The sequence below is a fragment of the Megalops cyprinoides genome, chromosome 13 (genome assembly GCF_013368585.1).
Source record: "Megalops cyprinoides isolate fMegCyp1 chromosome 13, fMegCyp1.pri, whole genome shotgun sequence".
In the NCBI taxonomy this organism is placed as follows: Eukaryota; Metazoa; Chordata; class Actinopteri; order Elopiformes; family Megalopidae; genus Megalops; species Megalops cyprinoides.
Window position 1 is genome coordinate 17,899,527 of NC_050595.1, and position 27,620 is coordinate 17,927,146.

The 27,620-nt window shown below is 43.1% G+C and overlaps 1 protein-coding gene across 1 annotated transcript; it reads right to left on the minus strand.

The window, feature by feature from the left end:
* On the minus strand, positions 1-27,553 carry LOC118788137 (death-associated protein kinase 2-like). The gene is made up of 12 exons (XM_036544020.1): positions 27,478-27,553; positions 26,499-26,656; positions 16,729-16,950; positions 14,743-14,881; positions 12,493-12,622; positions 12,121-12,169; positions 11,994-12,020; positions 11,734-11,886; positions 11,334-11,379; positions 4,903-4,992; positions 3,824-3,904; positions 1-3,136 (listed from the first exon to the last, which is right to left on the minus strand). The coding sequence occupies exons 2-12, from the start codon at positions 26,573-26,575 to the stop codon at positions 3,059-3,061; spliced, it is 1,092 nt and encodes a 363-aa protein (XP_036399913.1). The 5' UTR covers positions 26,576-26,656; positions 27,478-27,553; the 3' UTR covers positions 1-3,058.
* Between the last annotated feature and the right edge of the window lie 67 nt (positions 27,554-27,620).

The following is a 27,620-nucleotide window of genomic DNA, read 5'->3' on the forward strand; positions in this document are numbered from 1 at the left end:
AAAAAAGAAAAACACAACACTAAACTGAGTCAGCCCTTTCTGTGACATTCAGACACAGGAAGTGAGGTCAGAACAAAGGCACACCCTGTAAACAGGAAATGGCACAGACTGGACACTCCCCCCAGAACAGGGTTTGAGAGCAGCGGCATTAAGGTATGGACACATGCTGTAAACAGTAAAAACCAGTGGAGGCTCCTGAGCATGAAACAGATTATAAACACGATAAAACGCTCATTATCCTGAGCCTTTGTGTGTGATTAATAAAAAGTGCCAGTTTAAATAAGTGGCAACTGATTCCCTTTTAATTCCACTCATGTGGAAGAGTTGTTTTTATACACTTCACATTGGATTAGTTTAAATAATATGAATCTGAATGATTTTTAACAAAAGAAAGAGGCTGGAGGACAGTCTTAACTATGGCTGTCTGAAGTCCACTCTAATGTTAAAAAGGAATAATATGAAGGAATCAGCTGCTGATGAGTAATTTATATTATTTATGGCAAATTCATCAGGTTTAGGTCTACTAACTTTTTAAAATGGCATTTTCAGAATCTCTCATTTCATGGTCGTGAGCGCCCACTGATATAGACAGAACACATGCATCCAGACTCAATGTTAACACACAAATTAGACATAAAAATATAAATGCAAACACATCACAGTGAAAGCCCCTCCCTCCCATTCTGCCCAACACTGTCCTCTTCATTTGTCTCTGACAAATTCTGTGCAATACAACTCAAGACATGAAATGACAGTGCTTCAGAGCCAACCCTTAAGAGTCATTTTTAGAGTCTGGGGGGATGTTCTGAAGATTTCAATTAGGTTGATAAATACATTTCATATTAGGCACTGAGAGAAACCGTGAGGTCTGTGATCAGAGCACAGATAGATACATGTACATAAAGGAAAATTAGCCTTAAACAGGGACTCTAGTCTTAGCTCTATCCAAACTTGGACAGCAATTACATAATTGATACATCTCTAAATTAATGCATTCATGAGATTCAGAGTTTGAAAGATGAAATGTAGGGCACTGCAAGAACATGGTCACCAGAGTTAATTAGCATTAAGACCTCAAAAATACTTTAATAATATAATATTAATAATTAAGGGCTCAGATGAAAGTGTCCTGCTGTGGGCACTTCAGGTAGCTGTACTACCACCCCTGGCCATTCTGGTCTGTAGCTTACAGTCCTCCAGAGAAACACATCAGGCAAACAAAGGATGTGGCATTCACAGGAGACAGGAGACTGAGGACTGGTTCAAGAAAAAAAATGCATGGATGTAGATCATGGCAAAAACCCCATTTTCAGGGCTGCAGGGATTTCAACATTAATGTCCTCCCCTTTGAAATTTCCACAATTCCACACAGCTGTTTTGTAAGTCAGTATTCTGTCCACACATATTTTTCAGCTGAGTCCCCCTTCCTCCTCTGCCAGGGTCTTCTTCAATCGTATCTAAGACAATGTTGTGCAGGAATAGCGAAGTACATGGATTCTAATGGATTCTGGAAGGAAGGAAGTCTTGGAATACTGATTGGACACATCAGCAGACTTAACTGGTCTGGAAGACACAGTTATGTGACTTCAATGCGTTGAGTCTGCTTTGCAGGTCCTTATGACTCACACTCAGTCAGCCCTGTGATTGGTAAACAGTGATGTGACTGACAGGATGTTGCTGGGGTTTACCACCTGATCATTTCCTGTTTTTGAAACCACAGGAACTGGGTTTTCTCAAGCTTTGTATCTAATACCAAAACAGGTACACAATTAAATGAAAACCCCCTAATGATTAAAAAAGGGGAAGGGGTCGTGCTGTAGTATCAGAACTACTCAAACTTCCATAGGGATATTAACAGGGGTCACTTTTTCTCAACACATGAACACACACTGCTGAATCTAACAGCAGAGGGGTCATGGAAAACCCCTGTCTCATGGTCCTAATGCAGAGCCATTACATCACCACCAGTCACACAGTATCGTCCAGGCAGCTCATGGTGTAACTGTTACCCACTGAACTTCAGCGATTACTTCAAATTAGCACTGTGGCATTTGTTTAAAATGAATCAAAAACCTCTGCAGCACTTAGCACAGGGCTACGTTCATTTTAGTAATGCAGCTATTATGGTTAATACAGCTTGTTTATCTGTTGGAAAAGTGGAGAGTGTTTATATCTTTTAAAATCACTTTCAGCCACACATGGTAACTGGTAGTGATGGGGGAGTTAATCGCTGACTGGTGTGAATCAATTTCTTTATTCTCCACAGTAAAACACTATGATTGGATTCTGCATAATACCTCCACCTACTTTGAGGTTCATGAAGCCTCACTCTCCGGTCACTAGTATGTATATTCTACTGTTGAGATGGCCCCTACTTCAGCAAGGCATTTAATGATAAGTATCTGGCTATCTGCAGCATTTGTTAAAGGGCCCCAGTTATTTGAGGGCAGTGTTAATTTGGTATAGCAAAACAACTTGCAGACAGCTCCACCACATAATACTAAAATACATTTACATTGATCCTGTGTTTCAGCACATATTCAAATGGATTCACTTCCACCCAGAGCCTATGGAACCTTCTGGTTGCTAAGGCACTTGCTTTCTACGTGCTTTCTATACTTACAATTTACATCTGTTTATCTCTTTAGTCTTTAGTTTAAGTCTTCAGAAGTTTAGCTCAATTACTCTGACAGCTGTACAATGCAAATCTACACAGCCAAGCTTTAAAAGCAATATAACTCTACATGCAGAAGCTTTAGAAGCAAATTCATAATCTGCCAAATCTTCCCTACCTAGTCTGTACTCTTGTTTGTACTACACTTTTCAGAAGACCTTTCATGTTTGAAGCAAAATGAGGGTGGTCTCCAGTGAACGAGGACTGCTGATGTTTGAGGTCTGTGGGTTTGGGCCCTAACTCACAATGTGTACACCCCACGAGTTCATTCTGCATCACCTTCATTCTCTAATGTGCTTGGTGCATTGTTAAAACGTCAGCACCCATCTGGGATGGAGATGAAGGTGAGGGGGGGTGTATGTGGAAGGTTATGGAGAGCCAAATTCAGGATGTGCTGCTCCTCTTCCTGGTTCGGGGTCTTCTCTTCAGGGTCTCATCCTCCTGGTCACTCTCACAGTCTCTCTGAAACCGAAATACAGAGGTCAAAGGTGACAGTTCTCTTCCCCTGTTTTGCACCTCTATCACCCCCTAAGACAGGAATGCCTGTGTAAACAGCAGGAGTCTTAATGCAGATACAATCAAAAAAGCTGTCATGATTGTTACATATTCATTTGGCAGAAGGTCACATACACAGGGACTTATCAGCAGGTCACAGCAAAATTCAGGAAATATCTTAAGAGCTGCAAGTACAAAGGCCGAGGTATATTATGGCAGCCAACACATCAGGGCACAGCTGAGCATTTAACTAAAACACAGTGCAAAAGTACATCAACCTTTCCTCATCTCACAGCATAGGAAGTGCTTAATAACAAACCATAATCAAAAACAGAAAGATATAAAATTAATTTATTTCAGCATGATTAATCAAATTCATCTCGAGTTGTTCACACTACGTGACCTTTGGAAATTAAATTTAAAAAAATGCAGAGAGAGAGAGTCCGAGAGACACAGAGAGAGTCCTGAAATCAACAAGATCACGCTGTCACTGACGTGCCTCCGCCAGCGTCATCCACGTTTTATCAAATTAACCCAAGAGGCCCTTGGGTCTCAAGAGCCTGGGTGCAAATAAGGGCAATATGCCTGAAAGGAGGGAGAGTGAGAGAGAGAGAGAGCGCCCCCCAATGGGTGGACACTGGAAGCAGCACCCACCGTGTCGTCCTCCAGTTTGGGCGGCTCTTTCCTCATCATGCGGGTTAAATGATTGCAGAGAGCGACGATTCTGAAGGACAGCTGCAGGAGAGGAGAGAGGAGATGAGGAGGCTGAGCGTGCGCTGCTGTCAGACAGCCACGTGTCCTGGAAGGGCTGTTCAGTACGTACAGCATGCCGATACAAGGTGCTGCATTACTTTAGTAATATGACCCTAACTGAGCAACAGCACTAGCAGAGAATTCCTCTTCAAATGTAAATGTCCTGAACTGGTTTCTGAGAAAAGGAATAAATGTAAAAAACATGTGTCTAATTGCTATGCTTTGTTTTAGTTTAGTTTTGTGCTCTTTGCATGAAACAATTTATATTCTAACAAAGAGATGGTGTTACATTTAATCATGCTTATTCTAATAAAAAAGTCTGAGATTATTATACCTTAAACTCATTTTTGCAGTGAACTGAAATAATTTGTAAGTGCACAAAGATAATGATACCACCCATGCAATCCAGTAAAAAGGAACATGCTGTTGATGCTTGATCCTCTCTGATATTAGCTTTAATTTTAACAAGCAGGTTCAGGTTATTTACCAAATAAAAGAAGGCTCTCTGGGTCGCTTATTTTTAGCAAACTGGTCACCAAACCATACACCAAGCTACACTATTGAGACAGGTCATGATGTCAATGTGCAAGATGTTGCTATGCTAAATCATACTGATTAAACCTTGGGTGAAAAAATAAGATCATCAGGCCCATTTGAAATAAATATCAGTTGTAAAGGACAACACAAAACAAACTGAAGTATCCTTTTTCTTGCAATGAAAAAGATCACAACAAGCACTATGTTCCATTGAATTACTCCAACACTGAGTTTAGCTTCGATTGTATCAAAGTGTTTGCACATTAATATGGATGTATTATGTATATTCACATAATCAAGAAAATTCAGAACTTAAGAAAAAAAAAAAATCATAAATCATCCAATAACATCCCAGAATTATTCACTAGAAGAAATGAACAGAATGATTTCACCAATCAATTGCATGGATGAACTGTGCTGCCTGTACAGAGTTGTGGGGTTACCTTCCACCTGCGACGGGCGTACTGTCTCCTGAAGTTTTCCAGATTGATGACGGACAGCCGACGAACCAGGGCCTGTCTCGGGTTCAAGGGCTGGAAAAAAAAAAGCGAACATCAGAAGGATGCAATCAGAAGGCATTAAAAATGCCCATATGGGGATGTGCAAAACAAATTTTGAAACATTAAACCATTAACCAAAGAGATGAAGCCTCTGAAAAAAGGCCATTATTTACCTGTGCAGCAGATGCCTTTACCCAGGGACAGTCATATGGCTTACACACCATAAATTACCCATTTCTACAGTTATCAATCCACTTATTATTATCCAATCAATGACTTATTATTATCTTATCGTTATTTTATGATTGGCTTATTCTGTTGTACAAAAGCATTGCCCCATCTGAGAAGAGGCGTTACAGTCATCAGGTTGAAAGCCCACCTCTGGTACATGAATAGTTGTGTATAAGGTTTGCATAACACCTGTAAGCACTAAATGACATGTGACAAAGTCACTGACGTTCATCCGACATGAGCATTCATTCCAGCCAGCCTACTGCAAGGTGTCACAGTGATCAGTGATCGTCTGCATTTTCCCTCTAATGTCAAAGTGACATATTTCTTCATATTGAGTGACATCATCCTTCATATTGACTGGCATACTGTCATAGTGGTACTGTATGACATTTTTACATGTCATATCGATTATGATTAATATCGATTAATATTAAAAGCTGTCCTAATACTATGGTGGTTTCCATGTAGAAATTAGCTAGCCCTGAGTAAACACTAGTGATATGATGTGAAAGAGTCCTCTAAGATTATGCAACTATCAGTACTCGACCTTTGAACTTCATAGTTTACTGAACTTCACATCAAGGCTGTGTTTTACCCTAACCATTTCAGTTATACAACTACAATACAGTGGTGGGTCTGTGCACCAGATTAACCTAAAAACACAACCTCACTCCAAAAAAATCACACAAAAGGCACAGGTACCACAGCATGATTATATTATAGCATTTTACATGGCTTCGGAGTAATCTTTAACTTTTGTTTTTCATTGGTTATTCTGCTAATAATAAAAACAATGGTCTGACTGCGCTGAGTAAATGTACAAAATCACAAACGTAAAATAAAAATGCTTCACAAATTTGAACTTGCACTGTTCCAAAGTCTTCCCTTACTGCAGCATGTATCAAACATAGTGGCCACCTTAAGTCCTGTTAAAAGCAACACACATGGCCCTTATATATACAGTAAAAAAAAACAACAAAAAAAACAGTAAAAAAAAAAAAAAAAAAGTCCCAACTTGACCATTTTCAAAATGTGTAGCAAAAAATATAGGTAACACTTTACAATACAGTAACCTTGTATCTGTATAGTTACACTAAGCGATTATAAAAGATTTATGTAAGTACAACTTGTTATACAGTACTTACTCTATAGAAAACTCACAACACCGAAAGTGATTACACGTGTGTGCTTAGGTAACACTGACATAGTACAGTACTTACATGTGCAATTACACAGGTATAAAGCTTTTCTAAAATAAAGTGTGAGTGAAATATCTTTCAATTAATGACAGGAAAGGTCAACTGCATCATGTTTAAAAATTAACCGACAAAAAAGCGGCTATGAATGTATATACGGTGAATATTGCATGTTCCACTCCCAGCAGTAGAATTTTATACATGATGCCCTTGACAGAATGGAAAAATATATCACTCTTCGACCACTCAACAATGAAATCTGGTAACATATGAGGTGCGTTTAAAGCAGTTTCAGCCATCAATCCAGTTGGACTTGTAAGAAAGCAGACGATCCAAGTAATGTGTCTGCCAGGAACACTCACAGGCCACAGATCTAGCAGCCAATGCCAACTGTATGATTTTACATAACACAGCCAAGCCCCAGAACCAATCAGTGCATAATGCTCGCAAAGAAGATTGAAGCAATGGCATCATAACTTCCTGATCCTCTCCAATAAAGAGAAGCACAATAACTGACCTTAACGTGTCTGTCAGAACATATGTGGGTGGAGATGCACAGATTGCCATTATATTTATCAGCACAGGCCTGTGTAATGGCAGTTACAGGTGCTGCTGGTAAGAGCCCTTGAATTGCAAGTTCAGTTTTACAGAGTGCTTTTGAAGTAAGTGCTTTGAATATGTTTTGTTTAATTACATGCATTTGCTGGCACAAAAGTGAATAAATTATACGGACAAACATCTCTTTATGTGAATCTTTCAACCTTCCACTCTAGTGGCTTGATCACTAATTGTTGCAGCAAAGAGATTGACAGATAAAAAGTAACTCAGAGTAAAGAAAAAAAGTTTAAATAAGTAAAAATAGATCCAGTTTTAAAATATAAAAACATAGACTTCAACAAGTTAAATTAAGATCAAATAAATGTTCAATGCTGCTGAAAAATACACTTTATGATAAAAAATATTTTGTATAAAGAAATATCTCAAGTGTTTCAACAAAAAAAAAATCACTATCAATAATGGCAATTAGAGAGATGATATTAAAATGAACTTGGTTATTGTTTGCTGTCTGTATGTAACTCCTACAAGTAAAAAATATTTATTTTTAATAAAACTTGAGAGTAGCAGACATGCTGTTCCTCTAGAGGCTATTCCACTTTCTCTTCATTAGCCACTGCCAGCCCACTTCAGGCATGTTACTTATAAATCAGGGCTCCCAGATTTCAGTGAAAATACTTTATGGCACTCTCTCCCGTTCAGGGTAAATCAAATGATGGAATTCCTTAAATGATCCTTAAATCAATTACCAGCAATTCACTTCTGCTTGCAGTTGTAAACTGAAATAGACCCCTGCTTTTATTTTCAAAAGTGAATGAAACTGGGTGTTTTTTAAAAAATCATTTCTGGTAGTAAGATTAGTTCAGCTTGACATTACTTCAGCTTGGAAAGTTGTTTCCAGATAGAGAATGATTTAATTTTTCAAAATCTGAAGCGCACAAGTCACCTGTGGCTCTATTTCGGTCATGTGGTCCAAACCCCTCCCCCCAGGCTCACTCTGGCATTCCTATTGCATGTCCTGCTCTCCTGTTTCTATTGTGTGAATGGCCCATTTGTGCCCGGCACACTACTAAAAGACTCTCTCTTAAACGCATTCAAAGTGACTGGGAGGAATAACCTGAAGTGGGAGCGCATCGCAAAGTGTGTTGCATGTTATGAAACATAGTTGCAAAACGTGACGTCACAGGACACACCGCACGGTTTGGCAGTCCTCAGAAACGATCGTCAAACACAGCAAACACCTACTGTCTGTAACAACACTGACACTTTTTCCAGGGTGAGGGTTTCTGGCATGGACAGTAAAATGGCTCTTGCAGTGTCAAATAGCTTGAGTTACAAACAGACGTCACGATGGGAGAGAGAGAAAGTCTACACCCAACAGACGCAGTGATAGTACACAAGCGCTTAGACCTCTCTCCATTCATCCTGCTCCAAGCAGATCTGCTGGCTGCCATCGGTGATCTCCACGTCCACCTCCTGGAACCCCTCCCTGCTGCACGGTCCACTCAGCAGCTCCTTCAGAGCCTCGTTCACGTCCTTGTTGAAGGCAGGGGAGAAGCTGCCGTTCCCATTGTGTCCGTTGCCGCCGTTGGCCTGCAGGGAGTTGACGACATCCTGGACCCACTTCAGCTCCTCGGAGAGCTCTCGCCGCAGCGCGTCCAGGTGCGAGCCCCGCTCCAGGTACTTCCCACTGATGCTGTCCAGGCTGGCCTCTGTAGCCCGCATGTCCTCCCGCAGGTGGCGCCGGGCAGCCTCCACCTTGCGGAACTCGTAGCGGATCTGCGACAGCTTGCGGCGCACGCTCTCCCTCTCCTCCCTGTACCAGGCCTCCTTCTCGTTGTAGATGGAGAGCAGGGCGTCGACGTCGTCCTGCAGCGCATCGCGGGCCCCGGCGACGCCGCCCACGCCCGCCTCCACCAGGGCCACGTCCTCCACCACACGCGCGAAGCGCTCGAAGTTGGCGTAGGTGTTGTTGGGCGGCATGCTGGAGTGGGCCTTGATGGTGTACTCTTTCAGGCGCTTCAGCGGGTGCCGTTCCGCCGGCTGCCTCGTTTCAGGGGCTTTGGGCTCCTCCTTGTTATCGTTGGGCTTCAGACAGAAGCGTGGGGTGGGGGAGGGGGTTACAGCTGAGTAGCAGCTCTCACCAGAGTGACCAACAGCACAGGTGCACACACGGCAGCGAAAACCGTGACAAAACACAGCACTACCAAAGTTAGTGTAGACCACAGACAGGGATGCAGATGCCAAAGATTACAGCAAGGCAAAACACTCTGCATTCTGCAGGGTCAGTTCACTCCTCTTCTTGATTCTTCCCAGCATGCCCCATTGACGTCATGTGTTAAAACACCTCTGTTTGGAAACGGTCATGCCGCTCATTTGGTTTTCCACTCTCTAGTGCTAGTATTCAACACTGCATGCATTATTGGTTATTGTTCTGCCAGTGTAGACGCCTCTGGAAAAGGGTGTAGGAAAGGCGTAAACATGAGGAAATGTAACTGTTGTGGGTGGACCCTGGCTGTGAATGGCCACACCCTCAGGCTGAACTATTATGGTATAATATCCCAAACTGATATAAGACAATTCTTCTCAGACTGAGAAATAAGCATCCAATTCTACAGTTCTATATGCAAAGCAAGTTATTTATTTCTGATGTCCTTCCAAATGTGACCGGAGTTGCAAGTTAGAGCAAACATCCAAACCAACATACCAGCCACAAAAATGATCCACAATACACAATAATATATCTGCAAACACCAGAGCAGCTCTGCTCACTGAAAACCACTATCACATCAGACCTCAGTGACTCAAATACTGCTCAGAGGTTGGGTATCTTTATTTCAGTATCATGAAGCGTATCTCCTCTTCAAACATAACATTTTTGTTATAAAATATATTAGAAGTTGAAATACCCTTTTTCAAAATTCTTGTTTTTAAGTAAAAATGGCTGAGGGTGGCTTAACCGTAAACAATGCAGATGCAGATGCAGACTGAATGGACTGCACTGGGCAAACAGCGTTGAGTGATATCTCCCTACTGAAGTGAAAACAGCTGCAGACCCCTCTTGCTCAAGGGTCCTCTCTTCCCCTTATCTTGCAAACACTTCCCAGTATCTACACAGGCACACACGCTGCTAAAATGGCCAGTTTATCTCTTACATACTCCCACGCCAAATTTTGGCCCCATGACAACGCATTTGAGCAATGCAGTTTTGGCATTGTGCTTGCAGACAGTCAAGTACTACAAGCTACCATACCCTGCCTGATTTAACTGCCTTCTGTTGCGGTGTGTTGGGGCTCAGTTTGTTGTGTTGTTGAGTTGTTGCAAGTTGTGGGACATCAGGATTACTGTCCTGGGTCTTGTAAATAACCCCTCTATCTTAGTATACATCCCACCCCCCCACCCCTCACACACCCACCTTGCCACAATAGTTTCTTAGGGATGCAGCCTTCAATGCAGAGGGTACACACAGAAATACAGGAAATTCACCTAAATTCTGCAATCCAATGTAACATTTTACATTCTTCATAGATCAATTCTTACAATTCTATCATCAAAAACAGCTGGATAGCTCACCATCTAACAATGCCTATTACTTCCTCTAGTATATAAGGCTAATGATAGATACATTTTCAATCTTGTCCATTTTAATTCAGAAAGGTTTATAAAATGTCAGAACAACCCCTTCATTTGTAAGAAAAGGACAATTTCCCAGCTCCAGGAAGATCGCTCAATCGTTCAAAATTGCTATGAGAACAATATATATGGCTATAAGAACATGAATAGGGAGACATGCTTGTGAACACACTGTTAGAGCAATGCAGGGATGATTTGGGGTGTGTTCATTCAATGCAAACTATTTCTCCACTGTAGAGCTGGAACCAAGCTGGCTGATTATGTCTCATTATTTAGTAATACACTGTGAGTGCTGTTGTTATCAATAACTACCATAACTTAACATGTATCATTAAAATTTACATTTACATTTACATTTATTTATTTAGCAGATGCTTTTATCCAAAGCGACTTACAAAAGTGCATACAGTAAGTATAGCGACAGTACGGGGACAGGATGTGCCTTAATCAGAGGTGCCTTACAAATCACACCACTCAAAGAAGGATTGAGACAAAGTATCAGTGTGTAACAACTATTTTTCATATTCTTTAGCCTACCGAAAGCCTGGGAAATCTATAAGCTCCTACTTTCCCCTGTTTTTGGTCAATGACGGCATATACAGCCTCTCTGATGTATTATAGCCTGGTTGTTACAATGCAAGACCACCAGGGTCTGGTCAGCAAAGCCCAGTGAGGTTCCAGCACGGTTCCACACCAGTGGAGTTACCATAAAGATATGGAGTGCACTTAGAAAACACACAACAGCAGGAGAGTTACCTTAATCCAGGGATGATTGAGAGCATCTTGAATTGTCAGTCTTTTCCTGTAAGGCAGACAAAGAGCAATCAAAACTCCATGGAATGGCTGTCACAACAGATGCTACATTGCAGAAAAAGCAACACTTCTTTCTACTTCTTCTTCAGTTACAGCCTGTGGAAAAGATATTCTATTAGGCCCTAGAATGTCTTTTTTTAAAGCAGGAGGGGATAGAGATGAAAAAGACCTTAAAGGTCCTTAATATTACACATGTGGGCACTGGTCAACATTGGCAATGTACCAAACATAGCTGTGATTACAGTGTGTATTATCCTTGCCCCCGCTCCACGGGACAGGCCTAATGCACCTCCACGGCCATGTTTATGACCTCATGACCTCTCACCTTGGTGTGACCTCTTACCTCGTGTTCTTCTCCAGCAGCTGTCTGATGAAACTCTTGGCCAGCTCGCTGGTGTGGCTGAAGAACTCCTCGTCGAACTCGTAGTTCATGGCCGAGATGTTGGCCAGCGTTTCCTGTTTGGTTTCACCCAGAAAAGGCGAAGCGCCGCTCAGTCTGGGGAAAGCAAGTTGTGCGCAATGTTAGCCAATCACATGCCAGTTCTTCTACAGTTCATTGAGTGGATTTCAAAGGTTGTCTATAATCCAGCTCTTAATACTTACAGGATATAAGTAATGACTCCTATGCTCCTATGAAGACAAAATACAATTTTAAGGTTAATCCAATGTAATACATTATGGGATGCAGCCAGCACAGCAGAAGACAGGAGAGTTAGTGGAGATATCTTACCACATATCTGCTTCTAATCCTAGTGGCTCATAGTTGACAATCTCAGGAGCTGGAAACATATGTGAAAGTAGTCATGGTTACCACCACAGACATAGTGGAACACTGAAACCAACACTGTACTGCAATCTCGGTTTGCTGGAAACCGACATTGCATTCCCTTTCTTACAACTTCCTCTGCAGCTCTGAGCACACCTGAGTCTAGGATGTGGTTTCACAAAGAGGAAACTGCTAAAATAAATAGCTTCTAAATCCCTCTAAACACATATGCACAAACATGTATACAAGTGCACATACACACACACACACACACACACACACACGGATGGGGTCTGTGGCTTCTGCAAAGTGCATGCATCATTCAGAACTTCTTACCAACAAATTCAGGAGTTCCAAAAATGTTTTTGAATTCCACTCCTTCTTCAATTCTGTGAGCAAGGCCAAAATCGATGATTTTGATCCTCGGCAGGGGAACGTTCTTATCCAGAAGCATTATGTTCTCGGGCTGCAAGCCAGAGAGAGAGGGTATTTACTAATCAAAACCCTCCTGCCAGAGAGGGAATTTACTGATAAAAAAAATTCTTACTGCTAGAGACATTGTCTTGATGATCCTCACAAACCTGCACATACTCATCATGCCACAATAACCTAGAGTTCACTAAATTAACATTTTCTGAAACAGTTTAAAAAAAAATAACTAGATGTCTTGGAAACACCGCACGGATTATCAATCCTGAGGTTCTTTATGAATGTATGAAAAACATCCTATAAACAACTATAAAAAGTAATAGGGGAGTTTGAGTATTTGATGATAATGTCTAGGGACTTCTGAAAGGTAATACTGAAAGTACATGAAATTATGCGGAAGGTACTGTAATCCAAAGACTGAACCATAATTAACTTAGGATGCTTATTATAATTAAATTAAATATATTTATTATAATCACATTCAAATGTCACATGAACTGTGACGTCAACATGGACAAAACATCTTCTCAAAGCTCCTGAGCTGCAATGAATGACCTCTCACACGCAATTTAACAGAGAGGAACAACATGGACGCCTGATAGACTCCTCTGACTAAATTACTGCGTTTATCTAACCCTCTGAAATGGGTTCTCATCCATACCATCTTGCCCGCTGCAGAGAGAATCTGTGGCAACAGGCAGCTGATTTAGGGGCTGTGTGACTGCATCGACGCCTCTCTGAATTATGCGGAGAGACTGCCTGGCTATGCATGCCAAATTCATTTAAAAGCAAAGAGGCAGCTGATTTATAAATGGCATGGAAAAAGAAAAGAAAAAGAAAGAAAATGGCATGGAAATGATCTAAGATCACACCAGGTGAGATCTCTCCTGTTACAGATCTGCTGTGTCTTGTCTGTGCAAGTCTGGACTCCATCCAATCAGCAGACAGAAGAGCCAAGAGGTGCTATCAACACATCTGAACACTTTCAAGGAATGAGCAAAGCCTCCCTGCCCCCACCACCCAGCCCTGAGGAGATGCATTTTTATTGTGTGTGAAATACCTCCAAACGTGTTGCACAATTTCGGACTGAGGTAGTGTGGCCCAGTCACAGACAAACACAGGCAGGTTTGCAGCTGAACTTTCACCAAAACACGTGCCGTAAAGGCAGACTGTTGGCAGAGAGGGGCCTATCCGCTTTTTACATCCACACTTTTGCTGCAGGGGTATGCCGAGCAACAGGGCAGCCCAACAGACACAGGTCACGCGCTGTTCCAAAGCCCTCCATTCCTCACCCAATGCTGTTAACCAGGCAATCTTTACCTCCCCAAACACAGCCCTGATTTCAGCACCGCATTCACAGGCAGTGTCATCTACCTTTTCTGAGGTCATCTCTGTATCTGAGAGGGTTGTCGAATTAGCACAGGAAATATGTTTATTTTATTACATGTACTGAGTGTCACAACCCCAGTACACACAACATTATACACTAGTACAAACATCAAGGGCCAATGCTGGACTGACACCCTGCTGAGCTCAAAGTAGTTTGAAGGGAAAAAAAACAAATGTAGTTTACTGGCAAAACTATTTCTATTTACATTCCAAATGTGCAAATGTACAAACATCTCAGTCATGTTCACTCTGTGAGCAGGGGAAAAACTGTCCGTTTTTACCTCGAACCTTTATTCTTTTATATACTAACCACACAACTGCAGTTCAACAGATGCTGCCATACTGCGAATGCACTGCAGCTGTTTCTACGAATTAATTATGCATTGGAAACATTATCGCACTACTCAGGCATTGACTCATCTAAAAGGTCATCAAAATCAGCTGGCAGAAAGAGAAAGAGAAATGCCGTGGCCACAAGGCAGGAGACAGCATTTTCAGTGTGTCACTCACCAAATCAGTTCATCAGATGCATTTCGTATGGTGCCCTGCACAATGAGTGCAGAGACACAGTGGAAGACTCTGCGGTCTGCAGCTTGTGTCTGTGCTGCGCAGCTGTGTCTGGGCCCAGAGGGGTCAGAGAGTCACAGCCTATCTTGGTTACTGTTTGTATCTGCAATGTATGCCGTCTTCCCTCGATGACGGAGACGGGCGTGTCAAAACAGGAGAGAGAGACGAAGGAGCCGCGGAGGAACGGACGGGGGCGCCCACCTTGAGATCGAAGTGTGCGATCTTCTTGGAGTGCAGGTAGTGGACCCCTTCCAGGATCTGCTTGATGAACTGTGTGGCCTCCTCCTCACACAGAGATTCCTTCTGTGCCAGGAAATCGAAGAGCTCGCCTCCAGAGACCCTGCAACACAAAACATGCCCCCACGCTTTAAACGGGACGCCTGGGAGTATAAAACATGCATTTGGCATGTCCAATCAAATGTTTTCCCTGGGTTTCATTATAAATACCTTGTTGGTGTAAATACTTACATTTTGCAGAAAACTTGAAATTTCAAGTTAACCCCTGATTAGATCTTTTATGTAAGCACGAACAATGTAGACACTGATCGTGTTATGGAGACGTACTATGTGCCCGCTGTAATGGTGCTCTCTGGCCTTCTCACTGACATTCTAATTGCATTACTCTGTTACTAATGCGGCAAGTAGTAGTATTGTTACTAAAATTATGAATACTGTGGTAGGTATTAACAAACTTAGCATTCAAACCAAAATGTTGATACAAATGTATCTGTCTGATATTTTGGAGGAAAAGCCTATTCAGAGCATTTTGTTTTTCGCTGCCAGGTGCAGATTTCTGATCTAATGATAAATTAAACTCACACAAATGCAGACTCCCTCATGTATTTTCCTCCCCTGTTTTTATCTACATGTTTGTAAGCCCACGCAGAACCAAAGCTGACAGATGTTATCAGTGTTTTCAATGAAATCTACACGCTTTCACAGCCTCCTAGCAATGTTTTCAAACAAGAAACTCTAGATTTTCCTCTAAGAAAGCTAAGAAAAACTTCAACCCAATTTATGTGTTTATCACACTTAAGTACCCAAAAGTGAGGAATGCATGCTGAAAATAAGCAAACTGTCCCTCTGAATAGTTTCCAGCCTCACCCTCTCTGACTTCAGTAAGAAGTTGTTATGTTTTGCGGGAGCTTTGGCGCATTTCTCTGAAGAGTTGGCAGCTCTGGTTGCTGTCATTCACTGCGTCAGCTGATTGAACTGACCCGTAATTAGTTGTAATTGGGCCTCTGTGCTCCCTAGCACATTGCAGCCGGAACAAAAACACAGACGGGGCCCCTCGGACAGAGGGCATTTAGCTCACTTTCTCCAGCAGTGCCGGCCAGAAACACCACCGTGCCGGCCACACACGTGGCGAGACAAGCGTGAACCGCTCAGGTGTGCTCGGTACAGCAGCTTTTGTTTTCAAAGCGGTGAGGTAATGCTTCTGTCTGGTGAGGACACACGTTTCCTGTTTTTTGATTGACCTGATTGAACTTTTTGAAGTTCAACAAATTACAGTGCATTAGGTAGCGCAAAAGAAAACGTGACCACATTGAGCTTTTTTTTTTTAAGGCTAACTCCCTTTCCTTTGATGGAAATGCGGTCACAGGCATGATTCATGTAACAGGTACAAAGTGGATTGAGGGAAGCTGTATGTACTGTATATAATAAAGGCCCTGAGCGCGAGTCATTCAGTGTGTCTTTCCTCTTTTAAACCTGTTCTACCACCATGTAAAATTCATTGCATTCATAATGTAAAGAGCTGTGAAGAGCTGTTCAAACAGAAACTGAAGAGCTGTTCAAACAGAAACTGCTACAACTGACCTCCCCTTCTGCAAAAAGCACTGAATGTAAACATATGGCAAAATACCACATCCAAAATATAAAGAGTATGTATCTCAATAAACTTCAGAATATATGTCAAATATTACAAAACAAGTAAATTATTGCTGCTTTCATATGTGCAGTCACATACATAGCACTGTAGGCTATGTTTTCCAATACACTAAATGCAATTGTATAATATAATGTACAGCATATGGACAAATTCACATATAAGAAAGTGGCAACAATAAATGATGTTTTATATATGGTGTAGACTTTGATATACAGCATATCTGATGCACAGTGCTCTTTTGTGAGCGTGTGTAATTCAGTTTGGCACCACTCCTCTTCCTCCTCCTCCTCACTCACAGTTCCAGGATGAGCACCACGTCGGTGCGGTTCTCGAAGACATCGTGCAGTGTGACGATGTTGGGGTGCTGGAGCTCCTGCAGAATGTTGACCTCGCGCTCGATCTCCTCCCGGGACACCCCGCGCCGGCTCGCCCGGCTCTGCCGCTTCTTGATGAACTTGGCGGCGAAGCTGAGGCCCGTGCTCTTCTCCCGGCAGCGCTTCACGATGGCGAACTGCCCACTGTGGGGGTACAGAGCGCGGACGCAGTGAGGGTTTGAGCTTTCAGGCCGTATGGGGGAGTAAGGCTTCATGAACCCCAAAAGGGGTGGAGCCACTGTGTAGTGTTGACGGCTTACTGACACTAATCAACCACAATGTTTTGCTGCAGGCAGCCTATACTTTTGATTGGTTCAGTATAGTCAGTGAATCACAGTGCATGGTCGCTCCACCCATTCATAGGGTTCATGAAGCCTTACTCTTCCATATGTGCTAATGTAATGTAATGTTATGTTATGTTAATTCATCTCAACTTTTTTCAATACACACAGCAAGTACATGAAAGAGTTGATACTGTCACACCCCAAAACAAATTTAAAACACATTCATGTGATATCATCTGACATCAGTTCCACATACGTCACACTGAACTGAAGGGAGACACAGTAACTGCCCTGGCTTATAAACACTACGATGTTACAGCCAATCAAAGGCTGTGATTGGGGGCTGTGTTGCTTGACTGACTCACTGGGAGTTAAAGGGAGCTGCTCATCAGAGGGTGAAACTAGCCTGAGAAAGGGCCAGCAAACCAGTCGATGCCATTAAACTGCCTATCCAGTTCATTTTCTTTTTATGCATTTACTTATTTTTTAGGAAAAAAATGACTGATTAATTATTCCAAATCTTTTATCAAGCATTCCTTGTGTGATATATACATTTAATTATGAATTTTTTATGAACTGAAAATTTTGATCTTTACTTGAGAAAGGACTGAGGTTATGTGCTTGGGACTGCAGAATGAGCCTGAGAGGAAGAGCCTGTTACCAGGGAAATGATGTCGCACAGCGCAGGAAACAGAACTTCGCAATGTGCTGTGTCGACACCCCTCACCTCACCCTCAAGCCCCACCCCACAGGAAAACCCCGCCCCTACCATCTGCTATCCCAGCACTGCTGTGCATTGTGGGAACAGGCAGGTAGTGACCCCTGACATAAAACCACTCCACAGCGTGCCTGCCCTACCTGACCTCCGCTAATGTGGGGAAAAATGCCACCTCAGGCCCATTAGAGAGCGGTTGGTTCAGCTGCAAGAAGACATGTTTATGGGCCTGATATATCACCTGTGTTGATATGTATATTTGAGATGGCTAAGTCATGCTGTTTGTCAGTACACGCAAAAAATGACCACTTCCTTCCTGCGCTGAAAACAATTGTCTCAGATCCGCGTTGGACTTCCATCTCCACAATTCTTGGCAATGTTCCCGCATCTTAAACATGCTAATCCAATTTAAAAAATTACAAATCAAATTTTGTAACTCTATTTTTCTTCCCAAGGAAAACTAAATGAACACATTTACTACTGAAAAGATGAACGTGCTTCAACGATCCATAGCCCGGCTAACTGAATCAGCCTGACACAGTGGTTTATTTTGAGAGCAACGAGGGCATGTTTTTATACCGGTGTTTATACAACACTTGCAAGCCTACCCTGCAGTGCTTTGAACATTGTGTGTGCTACTAATGGACATCCAGGACAAGAACAATCCAATTAGAATCAAGCCAAAGTGTTTCAGAGCCAAGAGAAGCCTTCTGCACTCAACTTCCTGATGTGTGAAATTTACTAATGCTGCAAAAACAGTTAGGAGTTTGTGTCAAAACTAATTATTATTACTGTGTTACTGTGGAATCTTATCACTGTTAGAAATGGTGGTTATGAGAAGGTACAAAGAACAATAAAACTGCACATCTAGAGTGGAGCTATCAGTGAGTCTAGTTTGGTCCGGAAGGAACCAGGGCTCTGACAAATTCTGGCAAGCCTCTCCATGAAGCAGTGTCAGTGTGAAACAGTTCTTCAGTCATGCTGCGAGGAGTCGTTAACTATGCCTACATCCTCCGAGATGACTAAGCCAGCTACTTCTGTGTCTGTGGCTGTGGGGTTGAGGAGGGTCACTGTAAGACTGCTACATCATGCTTACCTTACAAGGCCAATCACAGAGTGGCTGGTATAAAGGGTGTGGCTGCAGTTGTTTTACCCCATCTGTTTTTTCCTGCCACTGTCTGGGGCACAGTAGTAAGATTATACTTCACCTCCTCAGCATGGAATGGTTTCACATTAGATACACAGAGCCCTAAAGATAGAACCCGTCTTTAACCAGCAATGTGAAGAATGCTCTGCCAGTTGCCTCCAAAACAGTGTAGATGGACGCTGCCCACCAAGTGCCGATTCTGGATCAGCGGACACCTCCTATGCGGAACGGGTAGGGTTAGAATTAGGGTGTAAGTGCGCTGATTCTGGATCAGCTCTTGGTGACAATTACTGGAAAGCACCCAGAATCCTGTGGAATTGTGCCCATGTGTAACAGGGTGAGAAGTGTAGTGTGACATCAGGGGGGAACAAGATCAATAAGGTACACAACAACAGAGGGGGCCAACGCAGAAACTCTGACAGCAAACAGAGTTGCTGTCCTCATGCTCTGTGGCACCTTAACAGAGCATGAGGATGACTTTAGAAAACCAGGCAAGAGGATTAGAGCTCGTCTCCATCAGCCACGTTAGACAACACGATAAAACTAGCTTCCACTTGCGGCCAACAGTTGGTGAGGTGTGGCTGAAAGAGGGTCACTCCACGTACAGCACAGATACCACCGGGATTTTTTCTGTGGGCTTACTTGATAGTTCCAAGTTAATAAAAATGCCAAAACACGATCATCTAAGAATGATGGAAGGGTCTGCAGAAGAGGGTTGTTTTTTGTGGAGACCAATCCCTGTTTTTCTTTTAGCTATTTAAATAGCAGTCACACCGGTGCCAGACCATTATCAGTTAAAAGGTAGGCTGTGTTTCCTCTATCTGTTTCTCATCAGCTTCAAATGGCAGTTTGAAGTTGTGAAACAGTCATGGCTGTGAGCTACAAACTCTGTCTACCTAGTGCGGAGAGCGGCACAAGCACATAATTGGGTACAACACAGCAAAACCCTTTAGGATGCAGGGAGAGTCGCGGGGAAAAGCACTGAGGAGGGATACATAAACTGTAAAGAGCACAAGCAAATAACACGAGGGTCCCACAGCACTTTGAACCGTATCTGCGAGTCACCATCATCAGGCCAATGCCATACGAGCAGCCAATAAGAGCTGAGTCACTGCAGAGTCCCTTTGAGTTACCCTTCATACCAGAATTAATACGACGCTGAGACAAAGAGGGTGGATTTAGTGTATTACCAAACAAAGAGGCAGGAAGTGTGCGCACACCCAAAGTCTCTTTCAGCTGCTATACTTAACAAAAGTCCCCATAGTGGAAGTAGTTTGTGTATTGTTATAATCTAAGCAAGAGTTTAGTTTTTTTTTTTTGCATGTTACAAAAAAAAAAATATATCAATCAAAACATCAGTGTCATCAAGACATTGCACTGGACCCAATTCAACATATACCCTTAAATCTGTCTAAGATGCAAATGCAATTTTTACCCTTCAAATAATTAACTTTGATTTTGTCTTCATCATCCTGAGGAGGATTGCGATTGAATCAAAACATTTTCTTTTGTAATGTGCAATTACTACTACTAGTAATAGTAATAATAATAATAAACAAAACATTTTTTGGCAGCAAAATAGCATGCGGAAATTATGCACCACCCAAGGAATCCTCCATGACGTGGCCTGGGCCTGATAAGGTAACAGTCCCAGACTACCCAGTCTCTCCACCTGTCAGCTCCTCAAGGGGATAACTGGGGTTGGGGCGGGATGAGGGGGTGGTGAATCTGTGATGGTGTCAGACTCTCTGGCAGATTCCAGAGCCCTTCCTTGCCCCCAGGGGGTGCTGCGATTAGGAACGAACTCTCTCCATTTGTTCCTCCCAGAGGCGATCACCGTCCCCACCATTGTCTTCGGACAGCTATCTGACGCTGACCTGCCTTTGCAATGTAATCATGAAAAATAAGATGTAGTTCAGCTCCAGTGTGGTTTTGTCCAGCACCACTTGCTTCACTTGTTTATTGTAAATAGGAAATCTTTCTTTTTTCCCCAGCAACTCCTTAAAAGGTCATACCGACTGAGACTTTGCAGGTGGTATCATGATCATTGTTGTTTGTGCAAACAATAATACTCAGAGTGAGAAACTATTTTGTGAGTGGAAGTAGAAAAGCTTACGATTTTACATGGGAGTTCCATGAACTCTAAGACAGATGGTTGTACACAACCTTTAGTGTATGCCATGTGCCAGAGACAAGGTCTCCCCGCTCCAAGCGTCTCAGAGCTGAACAAATGTGGTGTACCACACAAACATCCTTTGCATTGCTATTTAATTCAGTTAATGCCAGGGTGGAGCTGTTTAGAATACAAAACAGCCCATTTCAAAAAGACCTTTATGCTGTGGGCCATTCATCTTGAAATGAACGGTGATGGCATATGATCTCAGTGCTTCCCTGCTCTGCTTCATCAGTGCCTTTTCACTGTATGTGTAATTGCACTATATGCATTGTCCTACGTGAGCTGTGACACACATTTCACTCTGGGAGGACAATTAAATGAAATCTGAATCTGAAACGGAAACCCCTTGGAGACTACCTAGACAATTCTATGGGCATGGCAATAAAAACGCCCTGTTATACTTTTGGGGGAGCTGCCCTGTCTCAGTCAGTGAGTGAGTAATTGACTGAGTGAATAAGTGAATATGCAAGTGAGTGAGCAAGTAAATGAGTGAGTGAATGAGTGAATATGTGAGTGAGTAAATGAGTGAGGATGGAGGGAAGCTACTGTTTCTATGGGCGTTTATTCGTTGTCTTGGCACACACTGTTTTCATGCAGGACGAGTCTATAACAAAAGCGTATTCACGTACAAGAATGCTTTATGACTCACAGCAGCAAAAACTTAACAGATTAGAAAAACCATTCTGTTCATGGTTCAAAATGAGCAACTAAACATTGTCACTGGTCTGTAGATGCATTAGTCAGCATTATGCATGTTACTGCAGTGAACACACAGAGAGTCCATCCCCGCCCTGCACAGCAAGGCCTCTTACTGGTGTGTTTGGCTGACTTAACTCCATCCAGCCAATCAGAGAGCTGAGATCCCAGAGAAAAGAGCTGAGCTCTAAACTCAACAATATAACCAGCTGAGATGAATGGATCACTTGAATAAACACAGCACTCCACAGGTTCACTGCAAAGTAATGAGAGTGTTTCCAGGCAAGAAGTGTGTCCTAGATTAAACTCTTGTGTGGCTGTTTTCAAGAGTGCAGGATGAGTCACTGGGGCCTTACCACACCTGCGATCAGAGGCTAACACCTGTTTTCACTTTTAGGTTGAAATTCACTTCATGAACAAAAAGCTAAGTCATCAGCAATAGTAGAATATGTGCATGGTGGATGTTATTGAGTTGTAATGCAAATACATCTTTGTACACTAGCTACTGTCCATTGCAGCACCAAATTAAACCTGAATTTCTGTTCCATGGGAGCTGGTGTCTTCACAGGCATCAGTTTGGAGCAGGCAATGATCTTTATAATATAAAGGTGGGCTGATAGTGGTTGTAGATGATTAGGTGGATCTATATTAGCTATATTAGGTGACATCTATATGATATGATGATCACTGGATTTGTGCAGGGTCATATTTAAAATGATGCCTGTGATCAAGCCTTTTTCTCCCTGTGGGTGTTTTGGTGTCTAACTAGAAATGGAGAGCTCATCTCCTTCAGCTGAGTCTGATTGCATACTGTCTGATTAACTGACGTAATTGGCTATTCTGATTGACTGGTCCGTTTGCCTAGCTGACTAACCAGTCTGATGGGATGGCCTGTTTGGTTAGGCAGCAAGCTGATGGAGACCTAGCAATGCCTGCATGGTGTTCAGACAATTTCAAATTCAGCAGATCAGCAGACTGTCTGCTTCTGCAGCAAAAGGACAGGGTCAGGTCTGTAATCAGTAATCCACAACACCAATGAGCCCTTGGTCACCAGCACCAGTGCCCTCCTGAGGTGATCATCCTGACAAAGACCCAGATCTGTCTTCACGGCAATGCGCCTGAGCCAATAACAGAAACGGGGGACCTCCTAGAATATCCGATGGGGTTCCTAGACTTACAGCCCCTCTCTGCAGCCCTTTAAATAAGTAGCCATTTTCCATTCAGTCAACAGAAGGGGGTGCATGTATATCTGCAAAGAGCTGTGTAATGCCCCCCATGGTATACACACGGGACACTACTGTACACCCCTCCCCTGCTATAAATACATCAAACACAAAGTCCCAAAAGTCCTGGGATAAGACTCCACACCTCAGAGATTACTGCCACCTGTCACACACATCATCCACAGCGCCTTTTCAGGCCTCCACCAGGCTCTGTGTCAAGTGACACGCACAACCACGACCTTCGACACTGAAGCTCATTCGAATCACAGAGTGCTGTGTACAAACAGTAAAAGAACAGGACACGAGCAATCCAGAAAAGACTGTGTTTGACCCTCCCTTGCTGATACCTCTGCTGGTCCGCCACAGCTGGCATCCCTGTGTGTGCTCCCGAAATATGCAGATGCACAAGTTTGCCCCTTGATTAGGTGCACTGCATGCAGGTAACATTCCACCCCAGTGCGGTATAAATGGAAATGCAGTCGAGAACTCTCGTACAAACAGCCAGCTGATCTAACCTTGAGCAGGAAGCACACAGCGCATGCGCAGTCCTCATTCAGACTTCCCTAATTCACAGAAACAAGTTACAGTGCACAGCAGCCAAACCGTAAGCTGTCCCCGCTCCCCTGTGCATTGCTGAAATCCATCTTCAATAGGAAATGTAATTACCACTGTAGTGGCTAACCCGACAAGAGGGAGTGAGGTCCACCCAGACGGACCCAACGCCAAACAGCAATATACAAGAGCTGTTTCAAACAGAGCAGAGCGAGCTGTTCTTTATACAGTACATCAGACCCACAGAGCAAACCCACAGAACTGTGGTGGATATTGACACTTTACTTTGATATCCTGTTGGCTGCCGTGAAGCAAATTTGTACATTAACTGTAAGTGTTCCTGCACGCATGCATGTACACAAATAAAACACACACACACACACACACAAGTCTGACACTGCTCTATCTTCTGATCATAAACCTTTGAGCTGCTTTCTCCCTTGGATGATGAAAGCTCCTTCTCAGAAGAGGTTGACCCATTCATCACATAAACTGCTACACAAATTCATTGCCTTGGTTTCTTAAAAAAGAAGTACACTAACCAATTGCCATGGTCTCGCACAAGCAATCTACACTAACACATTGCTGTGGTTAAACAAAAATCTAGCCAGTTTCCTGCTGAAGCAGTCACTTCATCACCTATTCCCATCCTTTCTCAGTTCCTCAATGCTGTATGCTTGTGCTCTGCCGGACTGGCCCAGAGGTACAGCTTGCCAGCCAATGACAGCTGCAGGTAAAGCCAGCGGTTAGCGAAGGACACGCCCCTTTTTATACCAAACAGATGCAGCATGCATGCATAGAGGAACTTGAATGTGGCCACAGGTGTCTCTACTGTTCTGACCAAATACGGCACAGTGGGGGAAAAAAAAGTACTATCGCTGGCGATGGCCCTGTTTCTGGGTTCCATTGGTCGCTCCGATACTCCCAGTTTAGCTGTCCTCCTGTGGCCGCCTCTGCTGTTCCATTACATAAGAGATAAATCTCAAGGTCCTGCTGGAGTGAGGGGGGCAGGGGGCTGCAGAAAGCCACAGGGACTTGTGCTTTAAAAGCAAGCGTGTGGAAAAACACCGTAATTTTGAGGATCTCAGAACAGGGCCACCAAAAGCACAATGTGTGCTGGGGCATGGCCATGAAAACTGTAAGTCACATAAGGGGATGTGCTTGCCAGATTGCAAGACACACAACCCATTCTTTGTCAATGCAGGTATTCTGATATGCAGCACAAAAAACCAAGGCCTGCTTTGGGGGCTGACAAATGGCAATGAGTCCAAACTGTGTCCAAACTGAGTCTAAGGTGCAGATCCACACCTGTCTCTCAGAGGGCTGTCAGAAGCTGCAGAATGTTTTTCCTTATAGGGACATGAAATCATTGTCTCAAGATACATATTTTTCTCCATGTTTTCTTAAGGACTAAATAGATTGGATGATGGGCAGTTTGCTAACTGATTGGGACTAAAAGATGCAACCTGGACACCAGGCAGGTCCTGCTGAAGGAAGCCCACTGGTTGTGATGGAAGACTGAGGCTTCATGAACTCCAGGATGGGCAGAGGTACTGCTACCATATGCTACAAGCGATTCACTGACCTAAATCAGTCACAGTGTTTTGTTATGATTGTAACAGCACCCTCCTAAACTGTGTGTTTGTTGGGGGTGGGGGGACTCTCTCTGATCAGAGGAGGGGTGTGTATGACATCAGCGGCTTTGTGCCTCCAGCTGCCCCTCTCCCTGCAGATTACTTTGCGTCGGCACAGCTGGGACTTCCCCTTCCTCTCCGCTGGTGAGCACGAGAGGTGTGTGATCACACGCATACCCCACTGTTCTCTCCACTCTTGCAAATGGAACTACTGGCTTGGTCACCATACCTCTTTTCCACTGTAGAGCTGGAACCAGTCTGGCTCACTACACTCTTTTTCCACAGTAGAGCTGGCACCAGGCTAGCTCATTACACCCCTTTCCCACAGCAGTGCTGGAACCAGGCTGGCTCATTTAGTTTAGGTTTAGGTTGTTTTTCCATGAAATATTTTGCTGTGCTGACCAAAGTCAGCTCAGCCCTCTATCCTTACTCTAGCTGGAGAACTATTCTGCTTTCTGTTGAGGATAATTCAATGGAAAAGCTATGCTGTACCAGATCAGCTGTTCTCATTCAATGCAGATGATCCTAGATGCTTTGAATGTTGAAGGTATTTTCCTTGGGGGACAGGAGGAAGCTGAGTATCTTCATAAGTGTAGCAGTGCTGAGCAGTTTGATAATAAACAGTCAAATGCCAAAACATCACATCACAGTACCAGTCCAACACAAAATGGTGACTACGACACCCATAATAGTGTATCAACAGTATTAAATCCCCACAGAGAAGTTTTTCGAAGTTTTCAAAACCTGAGCTGTTGTTTTCACCTCAGGCAAGTGCCAGATAGGGTGATTTCAACAAAAGAACACTTTGATTGTGAAATATGGATTGAGAAAATCATCAGCGGATTCAGTTTTGGTATTCACAAAGTTATTCTTTATGATATTTAAACATTCTGAAGCCTGTGACTGGGAAAGTACTTTTGGCCAAGGTGAACAGGACCCAGACATAATTCTTAACCCATCTAAAGTGTAATTCAAAGAATAAGTTTTGAATGTACGATCACTTCTACCCTAAACCAGCCTTAACTGGCTTTAACATGCCTTAGCATTCCATGCCATGGCACAGTTCTCTTCCAGTGATCCCCCAGGCATTCCTTAACTCATTCAGCTGGAGGACAGACAGCAGCTCGCCCACTCAGCCAGTTAGATAATCTGTATTAATTATCCAAATGAAATCACATCTGATGCCTCATCCTGCACAAGCAACGGGCAGTTTTATGTAAGCATATAAAACAACAGATCCTCACGCACTTTGGACGCACACTCACCTCCCCAGCTCTTCGCCGATTTCATAGAAATCCTCCACTTTTTGTTGCTTGAACACTGCCATTCCCTCTGTCCTCATGGATGTCGGTTAATTCCTCGACAAGGCGTGACGCTTGCTACGGGTTGCCTCGCTGCCTGTGCCTCGTACGCAAGTCCGCTCCTGCGAATACAGAGAAGAGCTCGGTGATGTTACTGAAGGGGTCCGAGCGCTGTCAGGCGCACACAGCGCACGCTCCGCGCGTGCTCCGGCACGCTATCCCGCATTCCATACCGATATAAAAACACGGTGTCGCCCCGGCTACTGACTTTGCAGAGGTGAGGCAGAAAGAGTTAGAAGACTGTTATGTTTGGGGAAAGTTGGTAATGTTAACAATTCATCTCATTCAAGTTGGAACACAAAACAAGGATAAAGAAAAAAAATAAACGGTAAATGAAATAATACTGCCGGTATACTGAATTTATTCCATACAGTTCTATTACAGAGTGCATGTAAAAACAAACTTTCCGTTCATCCTCACATGGCAATACGCAGCCAGTTTTCTACTCGCCAGAATACACAAAAGAGAGAAAACTATAACTATACACTAACCACCAAACGTTAACAGTATTGTAAATGAACGAGTTTTCTCCATATTTTTGCTGTCGCATATTTTCTGATTGCAATAAACTTGAATGACAATTTTCGCTGTACATGAGCATTGCAAGAAGGAAATTTCTAATGGTTACTCAGGATGGCAGCGATTGCAAAGGGTGTTCAACTAAATAGATAACATTCTGTTAATATTTATTTTCAAGGTTGCCCCTTCAAGTACAGCACGGACGCATGATACGCGGTATCACAAAGCTTGGACGTATGAAGTTATAGAGAAATGGGAAAGATTTAAAGCCAAGCGTATCAAACGTACAATCATGAGTAAAGTACTGCTTCTCTGAGTTTACGTGAAATTAGGTCTGGTAAAAATTTTGATTCATTGCGCTCACCGTATCAAAACGAATCCCACGGCTTGTCAGACCACCGCATGTTGCTGTCGTTCGACAGAAGTGTCAATGATAGTCGGTACGAGGCAGCGCTTTATCCCTGATAGCCTGTGCGCGTTTCCGAGTACTCCTGCGCGCTCATGTGT